Raw genomic sequence first — 24,217 nt, 5'->3', positions numbered from 1 at the left:
AGAGTGTCTCAGCTCAGGCTAACAGGGACACAAACAGAGGATTGGATCCCAACTGTTCCCAAAATTTAAAACATCCACTTTGCAGTAAGAACAAATGCAAGCAGAAAAAGGCAATCAAGGAAAAAAAATTAGGATCAGTCTAGCACTGGGATTCCCAGAGTTTTCCTTTCTGCAAACAAGTTATCCTGTGACTGCCTGGGAAATTCCAGAGAATGTTAACAGAAACCTCCCTCAGGGATGAACATATTTATTTCCCCAGAGATCAATGCAGGAAAAGTCACGCTGTACTCCGTGTGACAGAGCCCTTGTGGCAACCATCTCCAAGGGACAGAGCTTCACCAACACCTCCACCCACTGAACAAGGAGCACATTTTAAGACATCCTTTAAGATAGAAAAGATTTCTGTTATGGGAACTTGGAGCTTTGCGAGTGATGACACTGTGCCTTAAGAATATGTTCTTCATTGTGATGGATTTTTCTTCCTCAGAAATTAGAAAGGAAATAAGGACAAGGGAAGGTGGGGCAAGAAAAAGGGCCACTGTTTTCTATCCATGATTTAGAAACACAATTCATAGAGGATCAGGAGAATGAGACTGGAAGGCGCAGAGAGGGAGGAAGATGCTTGCGCGCTACCGCAAAGCCACACTGGGGCGTTCCTCATGTTCCAAGGAGCGCAGTTCGTGGTTTCACCGCTGCTTCCTGAGGACAGGCTGTGCTCTTGCAGTGCCAGCCCCGGGGATCGGGGCCCCGCGCTCTCCCGGCCCCCATCCCCTCCCGGCCAGCGGCCGCGGGCCGCCCCCTCAGGCCTCCGCTGTGATTACCTGCGTTGACATGGTAACGCCGGCTCACCGCTCACCGCCGCGGCACGGCCGGGCAGGGCGGCCTCGCAGCGCTCCCGAAGGATGGCACCGGTTCTCCAGGCAGCTCTCCGCCGCCTCCTTCCCCTCGGCGAGCGATCGCCACCCGCACCGCCGAGCCCCCGGTGCTGCGGCTCCTTTAAGGCCGCTCCCTAAGGGGCCGCCCCGCCGCCATTTTGTTCGGCCGGCGATGGCGGTGGGTGCGGCTGAGGGGCGGAGCCTCGCCAAAGCCCCGCCCATTCTCCGCTTCCCGCCGCTGAGGCCCCGCCCCCGCCTCGCCATTTCCCGCCGCGTCCCCTCAGGGAATGCCCGCTGGGGTTTGTGGTAAATAAAGCACGAATCACTGTATAATGTATAAACAATAAACCCAGATCGCTGTATAAACAACACAACCTTGAGGGGTTTTGGTTTATTTCAAACCCGAGCCGCTGTGTAAACAATAAAACCTGCTCTGCTGATAGGTGTTTCATGCTTATCTGTACTCTGTGTGTGTCACGTTAGGATTTCACTGCAAAATTGCATATAAATGGACTTTTTTGGAAATACACAGTTTATTTACAGTTATAAACTCTGCGTATCCGGTCTAAATCACAGTTATTTTCACAGAGGTGTGTAAATAAATCTCTTTTTAACATTTGGATTGTGTTAATTCAGCATCTGTGTAGGTAAGTGTGAAATGCAGGGCTGAAAAAACAGTGGGTTGTGTCTCTGAAAAATGTAGAGAAGGAGTGGAATTAGATTTTAAAAACACTATTTCGGGTTACTGTTAGACTTTTAAAGCATTTCTCACTGTCCGTCACTATTCTATTTGTGCCTTTTCATTTACATACCACCCCAATGCTATTTAATGATACATATATTGTCCACTCATTTCAGTAACATTAAGCATGCTACATTTTATAAGCTTTTATTCAATTATTGCTTCTCTTCTAGTTCCTTACATTTGGTGAGAAGCTGACCTTACTGTAATATCACTTTATATTGATCAGAAACAGTTTTGTAAATGCTTTTCCCGTAAAAGTTGACCACAATATTTGTTTAAACTTCAGCATTCTTGCACAACTTTATTTAACTTTACATAAACCCATTTTCGAGGTGCTATCCCAGATGCCAGGCCTGCAAAAGTTTTGTCAATGGTCGTGGGGGGTTTTTTGCAAACTTTTTCAATTTTTTCTTTGTTTTTCTTTTTTTGCAAAATGCTGTTTAAAATGGTGCATGTTGATATATTGTGCTCTAATATTTCCATATTGCAGGTTTTATTTGTAATGGAATTGTCAATGGAGTTGGCATAATCTAGAATACAAATGGCTAAAAGAAAAGAAATTTGTAAGGGAAAAGTTATTTCAAAACAACAAAACAATAATGTTGGTCCAAACACATCCACGCATTGTTTGATATGACTCAAATGCTTTCTTTTACTTCAGACACAAATTTAGACTCACTTTAATTAAAAAAAAAATAATTGAAGAAAAATATTTTGCTAAGGACAAACTGAATCTCTCTTTTTGTTTTTTGGGGTTCTTTCTACCTCTGAAAATTATTTTATTATGCAGTTGTCAGAAGAAAAGTGATGACTGACACAGGATTGCTGTGAACATATTAAAAATTGAAATCCTAAATTAAAAAATTGCTAAGTTTAGCAGTTCTGGCTTCCTCAGGAAGTGGCAATGATGTTTTAGTAAAGAATGATCTGCCATTAATTATTAACTGTGGGTGAAATGTGTTGGCATTTCTGCTCAGCCACAGCAGAGGCTGTTAAACCCACCCTCATTAACATCTATGGTTTGCTCTTGTCCCAGACACAATGGCTATTTTAATATATTTTATTGTTTTGCTATTTTCTGGAACGACTTTTAGCCAAGAGAAAACGTAAGTAAAAGCAAATACAGAATTTACTGGAAATGTTACTTGATTGTTGTCCTCTCTTTGGGGTAAATAAATCCAGAATTTAAGTACAGCCAATACAAAGAGCCCTATCCAAATAGGATTTTAATTAGCGTCTTACAATAACCTGATTATCCTGTTTGCTTTAACACTCTGCATGTGACTGAATTCCGAAAGGGAAGCAAGAAATCTGAAAAATCAGAAAGAAATCTGTTATTGTTTTATATTCTGTGCACAGATATGTCCTTACAGCACCAAAGGTCATCCGAGCTGGGGCCTCTGAGAAAATTGTAGTCCAAGCTTTTGGTTACCAGGAGGAATTTCCAGTCAGCGTTGCCCTGAAAAGCTTCCCAGATAAGCTGGTTGTGTATTCGTCTGCTCGGATCTCCTTAACCCCAGCCAACAAATTCCAGGATGCTGTAACTCTAACAGTAAGGAATTCAGACCTTTCTTGTACTCTTTTTATTATCACATTTAGACTTAAAAAAAGATGAAGTTTCAGTAAGTTTTCAGTTGTTTAAACTGGGGAAGAGGGGCTAATGCCCCGATTTTTGGTCTGAAATTGAAATTACACTGAATAAAATCAGTGTAACAACACTGATGTTAAACATAGAATCCAACTGTTTTGGAAACATTGCATAACTTTAAAAATAGAGAGAATCAAATCAAAGTACCAATCGCAGCAGCAGCTTTGTTGTGGCCAGGATTCATCAAGTGCATAAACGGAAATCTGATAATTTCTACTATTGTGACCTCATTACTGGGCTTTGAACTTTGCTGGTTTAGTTCTGAGCATAAATAAAATGCAAAATTTCCAAATATATGTATTTTAATACTCCAAACCATCATCTCCCATATAGAGGTAGAAGAAGCAAGAAGCAAGAATAAATCCATGTGAATATTGATATTTTTATTTAATGATACTCAACCACAGGGTGGTAATTGCTTTTCAGATACTCTTTGCATCAGAAAAATACTGTAGGAAAAATACATGAAAGATACTTTAATAATCTTCAAAAACCTTTATTTCATCTCCCCCAGGTACAGCCAGCAGATTTACCAAGAACAGATACTTCAGACAAGTATTTGTATTTGGAAGCTGTTTCTCCACATTTTACAAGATTTAAAAAAATTCCTGTTTCTTATGAGAATGGGTTTCTTTTTATTCATACAGACAAACCAGTTTATACTCCTGATCAGTCAGGTAAATACTGCTTATTTCTCCTGGATGGTATTTAATTTTAAAAGTTTGCTGACTCTGTCAAGGAATTAGAATTTAATTGTTCTTTAAGTTCTTGGTTGTGTTGCATTGCCATCAGCTGATATAGAATTTTTTTTTATCAGCAGAACAATACTTTGAATTATTTGATCACACTGGAAAAGTTAATAACTTCTCCCTGCCCTCCTCACCCTAAATTACTAATTTGTGGCACAGAGAGTGAAAGATATTCCTGGGAGTTTGTTAAAAGTATCAGTAAATTGTTTGGTTGTTTTGATTTTGAGATTTATTGCTGTAATTCTTACAGTGAAAGTCAGAGTTTACTCTCTGAATGAAGAACTGCAGCCAGCTCACAGGGAGACTGTCCTGACTTTTGTGGTGAGTTGTAATTGAATTTAATATTAATATTTTGTAGCTCTAATAACAAATAAAGGTAGGTAGGTAGGTAGGTAGGTAGATGGGAAATCAGTATTGCAGTCAATGCTTAATAAAACTCTTAGATGGTTTTGCAGGTAGCCAGACATCTTTTAAAAGATTTAAAATTGATTTTGCTAGGTTGGATAGAAGTTTTTAAATCCCAGATCTGAAGTTGTTCCAGAATAGAAAAAAAATTATCTTTAATATCCGGACAAAGGATTTTTGAGGGAACTGTAATAATGTATGGGGTTAAATTGTTTGTTTCATTTAAGATATAAAAATAATCAGTATCTACTGTATTTTTTAGCCTTTAACAATTGGCTTGTTATTACAGTAATTTTTTAGCTATTTTAAGCATAGCTTTTACTTAGTGGAACTAGAATAAAGTATTTTATCAGAATTTTGTCTGATTTTTTCTACTAATATTTGTGTTTTTATGCTTTGAAGCACTTAAGAAAAATATGTTATGGTCAGGCTGCCTCTGAAATCCCCTCTGAAGGATGAAGATTCCCCTTTTAATAGAACAATCTGTAACTGCTCATTCTGTCCTCTTGTTTCAAGGATCCTGAAGAAGTAGAAGTGGATATTCTGGAAGAAAAAGATTTTACTGGAATAGTTTCTTTTCCTGACTTCAAGATCCCTCCTAATCCTAAGTAGATTTATTTAATTTTTTCTGTGAATTATTAACATTATAATGCCTTTTTATAGTGGCTGTCATAGAGTGGCTTTGCATGGAGAGCATGACTTGAATCTTGGAGATTTCTGACATTTCACATAGGGTGGAATCATGATTTTAACAGGGACCTTATGGCAGAGTGTTCTCCTTAAAGAACAGAGAGTGGCAGGTTTTTCATGCTCAATTTAAAAAGAATAATGACAATTAAAGCTTTCTAAAGAAATAAACAGTGACAAAGACATGGGGATTTCATATTTCCTATGTGTTTCATACAAATCACCAGCACTTTCCCAGGAACAGCAGCATTTAAAATAAAATCTGTTCAGTTCTCCTTTTAGTCTTGAGAGGGTGCTGAAGCATTGCTGAGGTGGCAGAGGGATGATAGCAGGGGCTTGAGAAACTGGTTTATAACTGATTTCAGTGCTTTAAAGTGAGTGTCAAATAATTAGTGATGTGTCAAAGAGAATCTACTCAAAGCAGGCCTTGAACACCTCCAAAATTCTGGTGCAGAATTTTCCTCTCATGGAAATTATTACCATTATTATCATTAATTTTCATCTTAAAAACTGTTTGATTGTTGGTATTTCATAGATATGGAATTTGGAAGATTAAAGCCAAGTACAAGAAGGATTTTGTGACCTCAGCTGTGGCAAAATTTGAAGTTAAGGAATATGGTAAGGTGTGCCCATGCTGTGAATCTGAATTTTTAGTGTTTTCAGGAACTCAAACCCCTTGAAATGGTCGTGATTCTTCAGTGGCTGAGCACCTGTGACTTCATGGGTAAAACCCCCCCAAGTGATCTTTTTTCCACTCAATTTGCAGCAATGCCAAGCTTTTCCATCACCATCGAGCCAGAGAGTAACTTCATTAGTTCTGATAAATTTGAGAACTTCAGGATTGTTGTGAAAGCCAGGTGAGGAAATTGGCCTTGGAATCCTGAATATTTTGTATTTCCTCTTCTTTTACCTGAGGAATGCTTCTCCTTAGTCCAGACTTTTGCTCTGTGCTTTCCTCAAGAAGCTCTTTCATCAAAATCATTTCTGCTGTGTAAGAAATCTAAGAGACCCTTCTTAAAATTCTCTCAAAGTAATTATTTTTCAACAGAAGTGTTTAAAATACAGACATTTGTTTTCCATCTCTTGCCTAGGCAATTACTCTTCTTCAAAAACAAATGCTTTGTTGCAGCCATTAAAGTAATCTTAAAAGCATTTATATTGTTTTATTCTCAGCTATTTTTCCAATAAAAAGCTTCCCAGTGCTGATGTTTTTCTTCGTTATGGAATAATTGAAGAAAGTGAGAAAAGAATGATGCCTCAGGCAATGCATGTAACGAGGGTAAGAAGCAGCAAATCAAATTTGTGTAGAATTCACATGCATAACTCAGGACTGATCCAATCCCACTGAAGTTTTTCCATTAAATTTGGTGAGAATGGGTCTCAAATTGTAATTTGCATCCACAGCTCCCCAGTGTGGACTTTTCCTGTGTGAGGCTGTCATCAGGGGCAGAGAAAGGCACTTGGAACTGAAATTCAGAGGCAGCATCTGAGGCAATTTCAATCTGCTGTCATTATTCTCATGGCCAAACTGTGTGATTAAAATTTATATGAAACAACTTCAATGCTATCTATTACAGAATAACTGAAATCAAATGGAGACAAGCAGATCAAAATGATAGTGATTTATTCTGAGGAGTCTGTTCTACACTAATTGTCCCCTTCCCTCATTTAGTGAAGATATCTCTGTGTTATCCCCACCTCTTGCTGAGCCTGCACACAAACTTTGCCATTGGTTGATTAACTTAAAATCATTTTGGGGAGTAAAGAATTCTTTATCTAAACATCTCTACCCTTTGATTTCCTCTGAAAATAGACAGTGAACAGAAACACACTGAATCTACATATGGTCTTTGTATTATTTCTAAATTATTGACTATAAAGTGATAATTTCTATTTCAATTCCAGATTGAAAATGGAGTTGCTCAGATCAATTTTAACAGTAAGAGAGCAGCAAGTTCTATTGGCTTTGACAGTCTGGAAGCACTGGATGGCTCATATTTATATATTGTGGCATCAGTGTTGGAGTCTAGGGGTAAGTTGCTCTTTAACTGAAATTTTTCTCAACACTTCTGCAAATGTGAACAGAACTAGAAAAGAAACTTGCAAGGCTGACTTTCATAATATCAGACTTCCTTTAATACTCAGTTCTTGTTCCAAAAGCTTGTAAGGAAGAGCAGCCCGTTCTCACTGTAGCAATGGTTGAGGATTCAACTTATTTTTGGCCATTTGTTCCATGGGTGCTGTGTTTTGTCAGGTGGCCTCAGTGGAGAGGTGGAGTTCACTGGAGTCAGGTTTGCTGTCTCTCCTTACAAGCTCAGTTTGATTGCCACTCCTCTCTTTGTGAAGCCTGGACTCCCCTTCTTCATCAAGGTCAGTTCCCAGGAGCAGGGCGTTGCACATTGAGCAAAACCCATCACGCACAAACTTTGTCCTTTTCTCTCTGTGTCACTCTGTGGCTGATAAAAACTCTTCCATTTCTGTTGGCTTGTACATTTTTTGACTCCCTGTTGTAGGAGCAGCTGAGCAGCTTGGAGGACTCTTCCTGAAAATTGTCACCATTTCTCTGTCCTGGTGAACAGGTGCAGGTGAAAGACCCCATGGATGACTTTGTTGGGAATGTCCCTGTAACTGTCACTGCCAAATCCTTAAATGATCAAATGGTTGAGACTCAGCTGATATCAGAGGGTTCAGAATCTGGGAGAAGAAAAACAAGCACCAGTGATGGAACTGCTTTGTTTGTTGTAAATATCCCACCAAACAGCAGAATGTTGGAGTTTCAAGTGAGTTAAATTGTTCCATTAAATTATTTCTTCAAAGGTGCAATTATTTCTTTGGGGATAAGGTCTTGAGCTGGCTTCTCTTTTATTAATCCCTCTGAACAACATATTGCAGCATGATTTGAGTATTGTCATTGCTTGTTGGCTTAGGTATCATTCTGTACTCAGACTATTCAGACATTTCATTATCTTTCCAGGTAAAAACTGCAGATCCACATCTTTCAGATGAAAACCAAGCAAGTAAAAGTTACGAAGCAAGAGCTTATTCATCCCTGAGTCAGAGTTATCTCTATATTGACTGGGCTTCAAACCACAAAACCCTGGAAGTGGGGGATGTAATAAATATTAATGTATATCCACAAAGTCACTACATTGATAAAATACATCACTACAGCTATTTGGTGAGTAACAGATGTTTCTGCATAAAATATTGAATTGTAATTCAATATGGATGGTCATGGATGAAAAACCTCAGCAGTCAAGAACTATCCTCAGCATAGAATATGTGCAGTTCAGGCAACTGCTTCCTTTCAGATACAATCTGTCAGCTTTATAGGAAAAAAAAAATACTCTCATGTTTAAATTTTATATTTATATGGTCTATTTTTAAAAAAAATTCTTATCTGACATTGACTGGGATTGAGGACAAGTAGTGTTGGTCTCAAGAGCTATTTCAGAAGGTGAAATGTAGATGAAGGACAAGAAGTCCAGAGACAGCACTTCTTTTTAGTGGAAGATATAAATTCAAATAATTATTACATGTGAAAAATAGACCGAATATAAAATTTGACTTTTTTATTCTCCATCATTTTTTTAAACTATAGATCACATCAAAAGGGAAGACAGTGAGCTTTGGAACTCAGGAGAGAATGAAGGATTTGCAGTATGACCACCTAACTTTACAGATAACCCAAGAGATGGTTCCTTCAGCACGTCTCATTGTTTACTACATAGTCATGGGAGAAGGAGCTGCAGAGTTAGTGGCTGATTCAGTTTGGCTGAATGTGGAACAGAAATGTGGGAACAGCCTTGATGTGAGTAGCAAAATAGACACTGGAATTTGTGGGTGTGCATTCGTTTTATGGTCAGATTTTATGTGGACTTACACAAGTTCTTTGACACTAAAATGATTATAGTAAGTGTCTGCCATTAGCTGGATTGATTTCAGAACAATGTGCTTTCAAAATTACCAATCTTTGTTTTCAATTTATAGATCAAGCTGCAGTCAAGCCAAGAGACACTGAAACCAGCAGATGTTGTATCACTCACCCTAAAAACCCAGCCCAATACCTTTGTTGCTTTGTCATCTATTGACAAGGCAATATATGGAGTCACAGGAAGAAGGAAGAGGGCAATGGAAAAGGTGAGGTAGCAGCCAAAAAAGGAAATCCAGTTGCTCTTTGTTTCAGTTCACATGCAATAACTGATACGTGTCATGCACTCAGCCAGCCTGAAAATGGGCAGCAGAGCAGTTCAAGGCTGAGTGAAAGTTGTTTGTTTAAATCTTCAGTTCAAAATTATTAAAAGAACCAGTTTACAATCTTTTGAATTCCAGTAGACATAAATTGTGATTTTAAAAGCAGATCTGAACTCCCTCATCAGAACTCCACAGACCTGGCCAAACCCAGGTTGCAGTGGAGAGCTCCTTGCTGAAGGAGCCATGGAGATTATGATCTCCTTCTTTTCACAAAGAGCCTTTCCAGGCTGTGTTCTGAGGGCATCCTGGAGCATGGCACGTGTGTTTCTCCTCAGATCATGCTGCAGCTGGAGAAGAGTGACCTTGGCTGTGGGGCTGGGGGAGGACAGAACAACATTGCTGTGTTCAGGATGGCCGGGCTCACCTTCCTCACCAATGCCAACGCTGATGACTCAGAGGAAGCAGGTACATCCCTGTGGTCCAGCCATGGAACTGTGCATTTTCTGAAATGTTCCATTGTTGTTATCTTTGAACTCACAGAGGTGCATATACTGATGACTTTTGAGGGGGGAAAACATCTTGTGGAACAGTTACTGTAATCAAAATTAAAACACCTCTATGTAATTAAAACAGCAAACATAAGTTTCATTCATTTGGAATGTGATCTTGTAGAGTTATTTTTAAGAGGACAATTCTACTACAAGAAAAGTTCATGTTGTGTGTGCTTTTTTATTTTTCTGGACAGGTGAACCTTGCAATGAAGTGTTAAGAACCAAACGATCTGACTTCAAGAAAAAGATATTCGATGAAGGTGTTACAAATATTTCTATGTATATCATTATTTTAAAAAATCAGATCCATTTGAAAATAAAAACTTCATCTCAAGGAAGCTAATTGTTTTATTTTTATTTCAGTGGCCAAATACCGAGACCGAGAAGCCCAGATGTGCTGCTGGACTGGAGTAAAAACTTACCCAGTCTCTGATACCTGCAGGGACAGAGCTCAGAGGATTCAGAGGGGCCAGAACTGCATTTCTGCATTCACGAATTGCTGTGAATTTGCCAACAAGCTGCGGCTGGAAGAGCCAAACAAGCTCCTGATATTGGCCAGAATGCGTGAGTATGAGAGCTCTGGGTGTCCTGCTCCAGCAGGACAGGGCATGGAGAGGTGATGGAATCTACAAACCCCTCCCTGGTACCTGGCAGGGTTGTTCCAGACAGAATTTGCCCACTCTCCCCAAGTTTTAGTTAAATATCCCTGAGGAGGGCAGGAGAGCAGTTCTTTATTGTGTTCAGCTCTCTGTTCTCTTCACCCACATTTAGAACAAGCAGAGCAGCAATCAGAGACTATTGAGAGTAAACTTGAATGCCAAATTTGAATCCTTTGCCCAGGCCAGAGACAACCACTGGGTAACACCTCAGGAAAGATCTGTGGGAGGGTTAAATTCCTTCTCTTCCATTATCTCCCTATAATTGCTTGTTAACAAGGTGATCTGTCAGGATATTGGACAGGTATTCACACGTGTAAATATATGAAGTGGGATGAACACAGATTTTTGACTGAGGGTATTTTGATACCTTTTTTCTTGTATCAGGGTTTTTTAACTTGATTTATTTATGTTCTTCAGATTTTGAGTCTCTCTTGGAAATGGATGAGGCACAAGTTCGTAGCTACTTCCCTGAAAGCTGGTTATGGGAAGTTCACCAAATTTCTTCAAGGTACTGCTTTTCTCAAATCAACTTTACAGAAAGGAAGTGGTGAAACTGAGATGAATTGGGTAAATTAGTTGTACCTGAGATGTGTGCTGAAATGGAGTCTTATCCAAACAAATTATTCCTGCCATGTTCCTCTCCGTGTGCTGTGTGGTGCCCAGATTGTTGAGCCGTTTTTCTTTTCACTTTGGACCTTGCTAAGTAGCAGCTTCTGTGAAATCAGTTCAACCAAGTTTATTCAAACCAAAATCCAGAATTCCTGTGTGCTGGCTCAGAGCTGCCCTGAGTCTCTCCTGTGGTGCTGGTGATGAGCTGTGCTGTTAACAGATGGTGATTGGTAATGGATAAATGTAAAAACACTTTTACCACAGGTCCAAGACTCTGTCTGTCACCTTGCCTGATTCACTGACCACCTGGGAAGTACAAGGTGTTGGCATTTCAAATAAAGGTAGGTCCTGCAACCCAGCTAGTTTGGAGCTAAAGGATCAGGAAGCTTTGTAGACCCTCTCAATGAGTTTGACACTCATGTTCTAAAATGTTCATTTTCTGGTTGATAGGGAAAGAAAACAAAAATATGTATTTTAGGGAAAGTAAATCACTTCATGTCATGTCAGTGTCAGGGGCTGGGAAAACAAAGCCTGTCTTGTGTGTGACAGTGGCTCATAGAGAGTAAGAAGAAGAAAAAATATTGAGTAACTCTTGCCTGGAAAACTTTACATTGTCTTGCTACCTGGAGCTCAGGTATTTGAGATTTTCCAAGAGATTTGGTAATCCAGGCAGAGAATTTCTTTGGGAAGAAGAAACCCGAAGAACCTGGAGGAGGTTCAGGTCAGATGGGGTGTGAGGAGTTGTGAGAGCAGCTTGGATGAGGAAGCAAAAACCTGGAAACTTTTAAAAAGCTTGGACTGTTCAAAGTACACACTGAAAAATCATAAATCATCACTAAAGCATGTCAAGACCTTTTCAAACTTGTCTATCACAAGGGTGGATGAGACACTCTGCTTTCATGTTTTTAATTCTCTCAGGTATTTGTGTTGCTGCACCTTTGGAAATCCAAGTTGTGAAGGATATTTTCCTGAGCATTTTTGTTCCTTATTCCGTGGTACGAGGGGAGCAAATCGAGTTAAAAGGATCTGTTTATAACCATAAAGCCTCTGCAATTAAGGTAATTTGTGTTCATGAGTCCTGCAGAAGGATTGAAATAATAAACTAAAAAAGCATTTTTCCTGGGAGTATTCAAGATAAACAGATCCTTGGGTGGGATTTCTTCAGTCCTTAAGGCAGAAACAGAGAAGTAGCATTACAGTAACAGAATGCTCAGTGCAGGATTTGATATTTCTCTGGTGTCGTACCTGCCATGGAAATGAAACATTAAAATCTCTCCACCTTTCAGTACTGTGTTAAAATAGCAGCTGGAAATGGAGTCTGTACCTTTGGAGATTCTGCAAGTGCAGGCTCGAGGATGCAGAGCTGTAAATTGAAGAATCTGGATGCTGGCTCTTCCTCAGCAGTCACATTCCGGATCCTCCCGCTGGAATTGGGTCTTCACACTGTCAACTTCACATTGCTGACGCCCAGGAACAGTGAAATTGTAGTTAAAACTTTACGTGTCGTGGTAAGGAAAAAAATCCCCCATGTTTTTTAAGCATTTTCGTACTCCAATAAGGGTTCAGTTGAGTCAATATAGAATTTTTGCTTTATTTTAATATCACACAATGTTCTTGAATTCACTGAGGCGTGTGCATTGGAAAAAGGAATGGCTGAGTATTTGAGCACACTCATTTTTAAACCTTGATTATAAGAACTGAAAGATTACATGTATTAAAAAAATAGATTAGACTTTGTAAGCAAGGGAAAATACTTGATTCTTAGTTGCTTGGTTTGGATTTTCACTGAAACGTGATCTTTTCCTTTCCTAAGGCTTAACTTTAACAATTTGTTAAATTTCCTCAAGAATTGTGTGAGCTAGAGCACTAAAATTCATGTGTACAACAGTTAGGTCAAACTACAGAAAAAGAAGGCAAACATACTGTGGGTTTAACCTGTTGTTTCAGCTGATATATTTGATTAAACAAAAATGTTTCCATTTTCTACCTCTTTCCTCATAATGATCCCAGCCAGAAGGCGTTAAGAAAGAACTCCATACAGGTTTCACTTTGGATCCACAGGGTGTTTATGGTAAGAAAATTAATGAAGTGTCTTTGTGTTATTTTTTCCTGGTCTTGATTCTTGATAATCAACCTTTTCGTAATGTGAAAAAAGTTGGAGTTTCTCCTTCCTGAGATATTGTAAATATATCCTTTCCCAAGGATTTCCTGCCTTGGCTTAAGGGAATTTGGATTAATTTCTTAAAGGAATCTTAAATATATCTTTTACTGTGATATGGTTGTAAGCTTTCCTCAGCTTTATTAATGGGAGTAGAATATGTTCTCATTTAACCCAAGAAACCACAAAGTTTAGGTCCAGATTAGATTTTTTTTGGGTAACAAAAGAAAGATAAAGAGTTTTCACCTGTTCCTTTGCAAAGCTTGATGTTGTTTGCCTGTACATTTGGGAATATTTCTGGTTGTCAAGTTTTGGTGTTTTGGTTGCTGAATTCTCAGTTGTAACCTTCAATCTGTCAATTACAGCTGAATCATCTGTTGATTTAGATTGTGCAGTATTATATAGATATATAATACTATATATAATTGAAGATATATAGATATATAGATATATAGATATAGATATATATATAATTGAAGATATATATATATCTTCAATTTCAGGTTTAATCAAGAGGCGACAAGAATTTCGATACAAAGTCCCACCAAATCTGGTCCCTAAAACACAAATTGACAGAAGCGTCAGTGTAAAAGGTAAATAGAAAATTTGAGTGCACTGCATATGTATCTTTCCTTTAATATTTTGCACTAAATTAATCTGATTTATTCTTTTCTTTTGAGACAAGGCTTTGCTTCCCTTTAGTGCAGAAATTCAAACACTTCCCAAAGACTGGTTGCTCACAGATTCTGCCCTTGGATTCGCTTTCACGAGCTGTCGTTTCACTCAGTCTTGGGGCTTTTCCTTGCACAGGACATCTTCTGGGTGAAGTGATTGGCACGGTGCTGAGCCCCAGGGGCCTGCAGGTGCTGAGCAGCCTGCCCAGGGGCAGTGCAGAGGCTGAGCTGATGGGCATTGCCCCCGTGTTCTACGTGTTCCGCTACCTGGAGGAGTCCGACAATTGGCACCTGCTGGGCCCGGAGACCCTGAGCGCCAGGACCCAGATGAGGAGGAAGATGAAAGAAGGTAGAAAACTCTGCTGCTTCTCTTGCTTCAGGCTTGTAGAGGTCCTTTGCTGAGAGAGAAGGGTGATGCATCTGAGGGAGCAAATATGATTCTCATAACTTTGCTTGTGCCTGATGTGTCCCTCAGGAATTGTGAGCATCTCGTCCTTCAGGAATGCTGACTGCTCCTACAGCATGTGGAAGAATGGGCAAGCTAGCACATGGTGAGCTGAAAGGGGTTTGGGCTGGAAAAAGCCTAATTTCATATTTTCAGTAAGCACCAGACAAGAACGTGGTAGAGATTTAAGCAGTGCTTACAACTCTGAATAATATCTTTTAATTCCTTGGTTTTACTTACCAGACCTTTTCTTTATGTCCATAATTCACACCACAACAACCAAGATGGCTTTGGGATGAGATGAGTTCTTACCCTGAAACATGGGAATTGATCCTGGTTTAAAATTATTTCAGTAGTGCTGCCTATTTGTTAAGTTAAATTTAAAATTAACCTTTATTATCCCTTTGAAGTAAATTTGTGTGTGCCCTCTGCAGTACCTGCCAATCTAAACAAGCAGCATCTCTTTCCTTCCCTTGGCAGGTTGACAGCTTTTGCTTTAAGGATCCTTGGACAAGTGAATCAATACATTAATCTTGATAAAATGTCTATTTGTGATTCCCTTCTGTGGCTGATTGACAACTGTCAGATGTCAGATGGGTCATTCCATGAATTTTCAAACTACCAACCTGTGAAACTGCAGGTATGAAACCCAAACCTTTTCTGTGCTTATGCAGTAGAAGCTGAAGGCACCAGGAGATAAAGTGTTTCATATTTTAGGTTTTATTTCATCAAAACACTCATTCAAGAAAACTTTTCTCTTTATTCTAAATTCATTTAAAGCCCAGCACAGTCTTGCAGACCTTTCTGTTTTCCCACAAAAAGTAGCTGCTTGCCACTTCTTAATATTCAGAAAAAGAATGTTTAGGTTCATTTCATAATCTAATAATCCTGGCTCATGAATAACTTTATATATTTTGTTTCTTTTTTACAAATGAGCTATTACCTTCGAAAGAGTCAATGTATTTTCAGGTTTAACTAAGCTGATAGTTTTTACAGGAATTTCTATTTGTTTCCACAACTTAACACTGAGAAATTCTATTATTTAAATGAACTTTTACTTATATTCCATTATTTTTATGATTTGATTTTTGTAGGGTACATTACCTCGAGAAGCTAAAGAAAAATCTTTGTATCTCACAGCATTTTCTATTATTGGAATTGACAAGTCAATGAAAATATGTCCTACTCAGGTAAACATTATTTTTATTTCTGCCAGCTGGCATGCTCTGGGCTTCTAATTTCTTCCCTTTTCTTTAACTTTTTTTTTTTAAGTCAGGAGTTTTTTTCAGTTTCACAGATGTCTTTGCTTTGTTAGTCTTTGTCTTTCAAAGCCAGCAAAAGAACAAGAAGAAACTTCAGGATTATTTATAAGCTGTTGTAGAATGCATTCTCTATCTGTGCAGTCCTGAGAGAGAAGCTGTGTTTCTGTAGGCTCACTGAGATGGCTGTGAGCTGTAAGCTGTCCATGTTTTCAGAAAATCCACGATGCCAGGAGCAGAGCAGGGGATTACCTGGCGCAGAACGTGCAGCAGGCCCAGAGCCCCTTCACCATGGCCATCACCGCCTACGCGCTGGCCCTGCTGGACCCCAACCACGGCGCCGCGAGGGAGGCGTTCTCTGGCCTGAGGAGAGAGGCCTTTGTCATAGGTACTGAATCCATTCTACCCTAGAGAGGCCTTTGTCATAGGTACTGAATTCATCCTTTGGCATAGGTACTGAATCCATCCTGCCCTGAGAGAGAGGCCTTTGTCATAGGTACTGAATCCATCCTTTGGCATAGGTACTGAATCCATCCTGCCCTGAGAGAGAGGCCTTTGTCATAGGTACTGAATCCATCCTTTGGCATAGGTACTGAATCCATTCTGCCCTGCAGAGGCCTTTGTCATAGGTACTGAATCCATCCTACCCTAGAGGCCTTTGTCATAGGTACTGAATCCATTCTGCCCTGAGGAGAGAGGCCTTTGTCATAGGTACTGAATCCATCCTGCCCTGAGAGAGAGGTCTCTGTCATAGGTACTGAATCCATTCTGCCCTGAGAGAGAGGCCTTTGTCATAGGTACTGAATCCATTCTGCCCTAGAGAGGCCTTTGGCACAGGTACTGAATCCATTCTGCCCTGAGGAGAGAGGCCTTTGTCATAGGTACTGAATCCATCCTTTGGCACAGGTACTGAATCCATCCTGCCCTGAGAGAGAGGCCTTTGGCACAGGTACTGAATCCATCCTTTGGCACAGGTACTGAATCCATCCTGCCCTGAGAGAGAGGCCTTTGTCATAGGTACTGAATCCATTCTGCCCTGAGGAGAGAGGCCTCTGTCATAGGTACTGAATCCATCCTGCCCTAGAGAGGCCTTTGTCATAGGTACTGAATCCATCCTTTGGCACAGGTACTGAATCCATCCTGCCCTGAGAGAGAGGTCTCTGTCATAGGTACTGAATCCATCCTACCCTAGAGGCCTTTGTCATAGGTACTGAATCCATCCTGCCCTGAGAGAGAGGCCTTTGTCATAGGTACTGAATCCATTCTGCCCTGAGGAGAGAGGCCTTTGTCATAGGTACTGAATCCATTCTGCCCTGAGAGAGAGGCCTTTGTCATAGGTACTGAATCCATCCTTTGTCATAGGTACTGAATCCATCCTGTCCTGAGGAGAGAGGCCTTTGGCAAGGTAGTAAATCCATTCTGCCCTGAGAGAGAGGCCTTTGTCATAGGTACTGAATCCATCCTTTGGCACAGGTACTGAATCCATTCTGCCCTGCAGAGGCCTCTGTCACAGCTACTGCCCCATCCCCACTGCCCTGCAGAGAAACTGTCACAGGCACTGCTCCATTCTCACTGCCCCAAAGAGAGAGGCCTCTGTCACAGGTCCTGCTCCATCCCCACTGCTCCAGGCCAGCCCTGTCCCCATCTGTACTCAGCACTTGGCAAACATCAGTTTTAGTGTAGGAGAGTGGGGTTTCCATGCCTGGTAGCTGCAGGGTGAGCTCCTGCCCATCTCCTGGCCCTGGCTAGGCAGTGCCTCAGCTGGTGTAGCAGAGCTGCTGCTGGGCCTGCACCTGAACCCTCTTTCTCCTCCTGCAGGTGATCCTCCCATCTACAGGTTTTGGAAAGATGCTTTCAAAGCACAAGAGCAGCCAACCCCCAGCTCTGTCACTGCACAAATGGTTGAAACCACAGCCTATGCCTTGCTCACTACTTTGCTGAGAGGGGATGGACACTATGCCAAGCCCATCATCAAATGGCTCTCTGAAGAACAGAGATATGGGGGAGGATTTTATTCAACTCAGGTGTGCTTTTACATATTTTGTCTTCATTCCTCAAGTATCAAAGTCTGAAACATTTTTTTCCATCCCTGGACATTCCAGGCCAGGTTGGATGGTGCTTGGAGCAACCTGGTCTGGTGGGAGGTGTCCCTGGAATGAGAGGGGTTTAAGGTCCTTTCCAATCCAAACCATTCCATGATTCTGTGACAGCAACATTTGAAGAGGAGAATTCAATTAAATGATAACACTGCCAACATCAGACTCCTGTGTATGGGATCAGTATCAAGTGGCTCCATTGCCATGATATTCTTGGTGTCTGGCAAATCTGACTTCTCTTCATTAAAATAAACTAAAATTTTATAAATAGAATCTCTGGAGTTAATTCTTGATGATTGGTTTCTGACAGGACACTATCAATGCCCTTGAGGCCCTGACTGAATATGCCCTTCTTGTCAAACGGCTGCGTTTGGACATGGATGTTAAAGTGTCCTACAAAAATGGTGGAGCCCTGAACTTATTTAAACTGACAGAAGACAATTTCGTGGGAAGAACTATGACAGTGAGTGAATAATACTACTTTAAAAATGGAAACCAGAATGCTTAGCATCTTGGTAAATGTAATATATTTGAATATTCATTTAAATTTAGTATTTCTGCAGAAGCTGTTACATATTTGAAATGTAAACAAGACAAGCAGATCAGCTGACCTGAATTGTTGCTAATTGTTGCTAATTTTTATTATTAATGTGCAATTTCTTGTTCCTCATCAATTCTTTAGGCACCTTTGCAAGATGATCTGTATGTAAGCACTGGCAGCAGCACTGGCATAGCTACAGTAAATGTAAGTATGCAGCCAGGTTTTTAAAATGGAATTTCTCGTTTCTTAATATGCTGTGGTTTTGCTCAGGAACTCCCCATTTCTTTCTATGCTGATTATTTGTTGGCTCTGCTTTGCTGGTATTTTTATATTACCAATAAACCAGACTTGTTTCTATTCTTCCCAGTGTGAGTTTTTACAGTTTTATGCCAGTTTTGAGGATTGTTTCCTGCTGCTTCTGTTTTGTCTGATTTATTTGTGTGTGTGCAGGTGAGGACAGTGTACAACACCATTGGTACTTCTGAAGAGTCCTGTAACTTTGAACTCAAGATTGTTCCCAAGAGAGATGATGGTAAAGGATTAATATAATTTTAAATGTTGCTATTCGGGTCAGTGTAAGGGAGGGAGGGGAAAAAATCTTGGATTTTTATGAGTGTTTTTTTATTAAGAAAGAAATAAATTCTGCCACTTTCTCAATGCAAAACTGGAAAGAAATAGCTAAAAGCTTTTTGAGCCCTGTTTGAAATGACTGCCTTTTTGTGAATAGAATGAATATTTACTTTATTTCTGTTATATTCATTTTTAGTCATTTATGGAAGAGATTTTACAGGTGGGGGAATGAGAAGAAAGAAATAGGATGGGGAGTGGGAGAGATTAACAGTGAGTTCTACAAAGTTTTGAGAGTTCTAGTCCAATTACAACAGGGGACAGAACCAAATTCTGAGTTTAAACAATATAAACACACAATAAACAACATTAAACCTTAAAGCTGTCATTTCACCTGAATTACCAAGGAGGTAAATGTCATTTGTTTGTGGCTAGATAATGAATTCCTATAAAAACAGCCACTAAAACAATGTAAAGAATTACCTTCCAACTGTGAAAATGCTTTGTGAGAGTTTGGGGCTGCAGCTTCTGGAGAGTTCTGAAGTTCTTTGGCTCCACTTGCCACGAACAGGTCGCATAAGAAGAGAGGGAGAACCCCTGGGGCGCCTGGAGGCTTGTGCAAAGTAAGTGAGTGAGGTTTAATTAATAATTCCATCAACTCTCCTCACCTTTTCTTTCTGTTTCCTCACTGTTCTGTACATGTGTGAACTGAATTAGAGCCAGGGTCATGATCTCTGTGGGGAGGAGTGTTCAGGTTATATTGGGGCTCTCCTGGAACACGAGCATTCAAAGCTTCTTCATGCTTGGTATTGGCAGAAATCTGAATGGATTCATCTGGACTGTTTTGCTTCATTATGAGTTTACTGGGGCCTAAATGTTGGCAGGGTTTTCCTCAGGTTTTGCTGGGATGATATTCAAATAGGTGTGTTTAATTTCAGTTATAATTAACTGTTTCATTTCAGTTATAATTAACTAACAGTGGCTCTAATCTAATTCAGGTACAGGCCCAGTGCCAGGGAGCCCCGCTCGGGCTCTGCTCATGCTGTGATGGACATAGGGCTGGTCAGTGGAGTGGAGGCCAATCCAGAGGATTTATCTACTGCAAGTATTCAAGAATGGTTCTTCCCTTACTGGCTTTATATGCCAGAGCTGCAATATTTACTGTTCTTCATCTTTTTCTGTGCCCTGCAGCTTGCGAGTGGAGTTGATCAGCTGATAGCAGATTATGAGATAAAAGATGGGCATGTTCTCGTGCAGATAGACTCTGTATGTTACCCCTCCCCTGACTGTAAGCATTGCTTTTACTCTTTGGAATAATTTTGCCACCTTTAGAACTCCTTAGTTCATGTGTCTCTCCAACAGGTGCCAGCTCACAAGTTCCTGTGTGTTGGCTTCAGGATCAGTCAGCTTTTCCAGGTTGGAATGCTGAACCCTGCCACCTTCACTGTGTATGAATATCATGCACCAGGTATGTGCTCCAGCTCTTCACATCCTTGTTTGCCTTTTAGCTCTGTATTCCTCCCAAAGAATTACATTTTCCTAGCTTTAACAGATTTTTTTACTCCATTTTATTTGAAGCTCAGGTGACTTTTGCCTCGCCAGGTTTCAGTGTTGATGTCTCAGACATTGATTTTCTACATGTATTTTTTATTTCTTTTTGGATCTTCTAGACAAAAGATGCACCATACTTTATAACCCCTATGGAGATGAAAAACTGGTGAGATTGTGTGAAGGAGATGAATGCAAATGCATGGAAGGTAAGCTTTATTTGAAGATGTTTTTTCATTTTACTTTGTGGGAAAATGCAGGGTAGTGCTTTGAACAAAGCCACACTGAACAGAAGGAAAAAGTCCCCACAAGAACACAGCTGTTTCTCCTCCAAATTTTACATTAAAAAGGAATTTAAAGCTGTGTGCAGTGTGATCATGGAAGTCTGACAGGATTAACTCTGGTGTTCGAGTTGTATTTTAAATATTCACTGTTCCAGCACGCAATCCCTTACTAATGGAGTTGCTCAGCTAATTTTCCCATGCAGGACGATGGAAGTGCACATTTTCTTTGGGGACATGCTGGCATTCTCTTACCTCTGCCTTTCCCTTTCTCCTCACAGCTGAGTGTGGTAAAGTGCAGGAGAGGCTCGGGGGGTCGGTGACTGCTGAGAGCAGGAGAGAGGCTGCCTGCCAGGGGGACACTGCCTATGGTAAGGGGGCTCCCACTGCCTCTTCCCTGCTCTCAGATCTGCTGTGCTCTGGCTGCTGCTGCTGCTGCACAGCATCTTGTTCAAATTACAGCTGTAGTGCTCAGAAATTCAGTGTGGCTGCCAGTGGCATAGAGTGATGTAGAGAAAGGTGAGCTCTGCCCACAGCTTCTCTCAGACCTGGTGTGGATGATTTTCAGGATTTGGTGGTTTTTACAAAGGTTGGGGGCCACTGGTTGTTTCTGGATGTGGATATGAGGATGATGAGGATGGATAAGGAGAATGATCCTAAGTAGGCTTTGATTAGGCTGGAATGGAGGGTGGTGGCAGTTTTGGTTGCTATTAGTTGTAGGTTGGCTCATCCTTCTGGGCCCACTGCCTCTTTCCCTGCTCTCAGATCTGCTGTGCTCTGGCTGCTGCTGCTGCACAGCATCTTGTTCAAATTACAGCTGTAGTGCTCAGAAATTCAGTGTGGCTGCCACTGGCATAGAGTGATGTAGAGAAAGGTGAGCTCTGCTGTTGGAGATTTTTTCAGAGATGGCTTAGAAGGCAGCTGTGAGGAGCAGATTCTCACAGCCTGCTTCTGTAAACAGCAGAGGTTCTCAGGTTATTTTTAATTACAAGTAAAAGTGGCAAACATGAAGGCTTTGAGAGCCTTGCACATCAGAGTTCTCAAGCAGCTTTCTCATAACAAGTAGATATTCTATCTTTAGCTGTTTTGGGAAAGCAAGAATAATTTTGAGAACCCAAATCTTGGTATTGGAAACATAAGGAGGAGTTGGTGTATAATCTCTGACCTATTGTGAGCTCAGATTTTGCAATATGCATGAAGTGAATTAACACTGTTATAAAAAGTGACTGATTGATCAATAAAGTAGAGTCGATAGCTGACCAATGCAAGGTGGGTCGTCTCCCCTCCAACTTCAATACTCTGCCCACAGCTTCTCTCAGACCTGGTGTGGATGATTTTCAGGATTTGGTGGTTTTTACAAAGGTTGAGGGCCACTGGTTGTTTCTGGATGTGGATATGAGGATGATGAGGATGGATAAGGAGAATGATCCTAAGTAGGCTTTGATTAGGCTGGAATGGAGGGTGGTGGCAGTTTTGGTTGCTATTAGTTGTAGATTGGCTCATCCTTCTGGGCCCACTGCCTCTTTCCCTGCTCTCAGATCTGCTGTGCTCTGGCTGCTGCTGCTGCTGCACAGCATCTTGTTCAAATTACAGCTGTAGTGCTCAGAAATTCAGTGTGGCTGCCACTGGCATGCAGTGATGTAGAGAAAGGTGAGCTCTGCCCACAGCTTCCCTCAGACCTGGTGTGGGTGGCACTTCCCATTGATTTCTGTCCCTGGAACCATTGCATTCCCAGAAATCAGGGTTGTAAAAAACCAAAATTCTCCCCCCTGAGCATCTCTAAGACACTGAGGATGCATGGCAGGAACAAGGAGTAACCAGGTTCTGCTCTGTGTCTTTCTGCAGTTTATAAAGTGAATATCTTATCTCGCAGTGAGGAGGGGTTTTTTGTGAAGTATTCTGCAAATCTTCTGGATCTCTATAAAAGGGGTGAGTTCCATGTTCTGCTCCTGGGAGAAAGGAGTTGGGACGCTCTTGGGCACTCATTGTCTTACCTGTAGGGCCTGTGGAACTGAAGCTGATGTTCACCCCTTTGTCCTCTGAGTTTAAGCATCCCATGTTTCCTTAACATTACTACAATATTAAATTTTTTAATGTGCACAAGGCTTATTTACCATTCAGATTTAATTGAAAAATCTTTTACAAGAGACATGTTTTATATAATTAAGTTTTCCCATTACAGAACAGTGGCAAAGAGATCCCCTGACTGTGCAGTACTGTAGAACATTTTAATGTTTTCTATCTAATATATTAATTACTGGAAATTCTTTCTGTGTAACTGTCTAATTCTTGATTTTTTTTGTTGGTTTTTTTTTTTTTCAGGGCAGGCTTTTGCTCAAAAAAACAATGAAATAACCTTTGTTAAAAAGAAGACTTGCACAGAAGTTGAATTGAACCCAGGAGAGCAGTATTTGATCATGGGAAAAGAAGCCCTAAAGATAACCATTGGTTACAGTTTCAAGTAAGTCATTTACCACCAGGATAAACTGAGATTTAATCTTAAAGTGTTTGTATATGTAATAATTCTGGTGAGGAACAGAATTGATTTAATTTTGAAAGTATTCAAGCAGCAGTCACACAATGTGGTGTCAGATGTGCACACTTAAAGCAGGATTATGAACACAGAGCCAGCACTTCCATATTGTATTTTTTTTTTCTGTTTGACATTTTCCTTCCCGAATCTCAGCAGCAAATGATAATTTTCTGTTGTCTTCATAGATTCCAGTACCCCTTGGACTCCAGCACTTGGATTGAGTGGTGGCCTTCAAATACAGCCTGTCCATCCTGTCAGGAGTTTCTGAACACATTGGAGGATTTTGCTGAAGATCTCCTCATCAGTGGCTGTTAACTCACTTGGAGAAGTTTTTAAATTAAAAATCCAGATCAAATCCCATTGAAAAGAAGAAAAATCCTCACCTATTTATTAATTCTTTTTGACTGAACGCTCAATAATAGTTTTCATGAGAAATTATCTTGGCATATATTTTATAGCAATGTTATTACAGCTATATTATATACAGCTATATGAGTAATGCTCAAATATGATTTTTAAGCTTGGACGAGAGAATAACACAGAATGGTGCAAAGACATTTGAAGTCAAAAGAGTTGGACTGACTGCAAAAACAAACATGAAAAACACTGTCTTGTCACTAAACCCAAGTCTTATCTGAACATAAATACATGCAGCCACTTTGTGAGCTCTCTGTGAAAGAAACTTCATTCCTTAGCTTTTCCTTTTGTACTCTTTTTTTGAATTCCTGCATTTCCATTCCTGACAGTAACTGATGCTGGTTTTATGCTCTGCTTTCTTGTTAAAAGAACAAACCAAACAAAATTCTTCAGTTATATGTGTGCCTTTATTATTTGTGTTTTAAGACACAGTCAAATGAAGCAACATCTCCTGTGACCTTGGTGGATTAAAACAAATGTTACCTTGCATTTGATGAGTGAATTTGACAGTTAAAAATCTTGCCTTGCCTCCAGGAAAGTGGCAGATGAAAGGCCAATTTTCCTGCTCACAGCTCC

At 40.3% G+C, this 24,217-nt stretch overlaps 2 protein-coding genes across 6 annotated transcripts in view; one reads left to right on the top strand and one right to left on the bottom strand.

The window, feature by feature from the left end:
- Positions 1–1,081, bottom strand: part of CNTRL (centriolin) — a 29,383-nt gene extending 28,302 nt beyond the window's left edge. For all 4 annotated transcript variants that reach the window (XM_074556206.1, XM_014270506.3, XM_026796387.2 and 1 more), the window contains exon 1: positions 822–1,081. The gene's annotated coding sequence lies outside the window, so the exon portion shown is untranslated. The remainder of the gene's footprint in view (positions 1–821) is intronic.
- Positions 1,082–2,565: 1,484 nt separating this feature from the next.
- Positions 2,566–24,130, top strand: C5 (complement C5). 2 transcript variants are annotated; one of them, XM_074556210.1, is made up of 41 exons: positions 2,567–2,726; positions 2,980–3,172; positions 3,783–3,945; positions 4,268–4,338; positions 4,939–5,030; positions 5,645–5,727; positions 5,876–5,966; positions 6,283–6,388; positions 7,015–7,141; positions 7,364–7,479; positions 7,689–7,889; positions 8,084–8,287; positions 8,711–8,920; positions 9,100–9,249; positions 9,639–9,768; positions 10,049–10,114; positions 10,218–10,418; positions 10,931–11,021; positions 11,387–11,463; positions 12,041–12,180; positions 12,409–12,630; positions 13,133–13,193; positions 13,784–13,873; positions 14,091–14,303; positions 14,430–14,505; positions 14,880–15,039; positions 15,494–15,589; positions 15,875–16,046; positions 17,477–17,682; positions 18,065–18,217; positions 18,437–18,499; positions 18,746–18,827; positions 19,434–19,485; positions 19,861–19,963; positions 20,054–20,128; positions 20,225–20,330; positions 20,533–20,619; positions 20,973–21,062; positions 22,537–22,620; positions 23,014–23,152; positions 23,410–24,130. In XM_074556210.1, exons 1-41 carry the CDS (start codon positions 2,662–2,664, stop codon positions 23,537–23,539), a joined length of 5,037 nt encoding a protein of 1,678 aa, XP_074412311.1. In that variant the 5' UTR covers positions 2,567–2,661; the 3' UTR covers positions 23,540–24,130. The 2 variants fall into 2 exon arrangements, with proteins under 2 accessions (XP_074412312.1, XP_074412311.1); XM_074556211.1 differs by lacking the exons at positions 20,533–20,619; positions 20,973–21,062; positions 22,537–22,620; positions 23,014–23,152; positions 23,410–24,130 and having other exon boundaries at positions 2,566–2,726; positions 20,054–20,150.
- Positions 24,131–24,217: the final 87 nt, after the last annotated feature.

Source organism: Zonotrichia albicollis, chromosome 21 (assembly GCF_047830755.1).
Source record: "Zonotrichia albicollis isolate bZonAlb1 chromosome 21, bZonAlb1.hap1, whole genome shotgun sequence".
In the NCBI taxonomy this organism is placed as follows: Eukaryota; Metazoa; Chordata; class Aves; order Passeriformes; family Passerellidae; genus Zonotrichia; species Zonotrichia albicollis.
The sequence above is the reverse complement of the archived record's forward strand: the minus strand, read 5'-3'. Positions and strand labels throughout refer to the sequence as shown.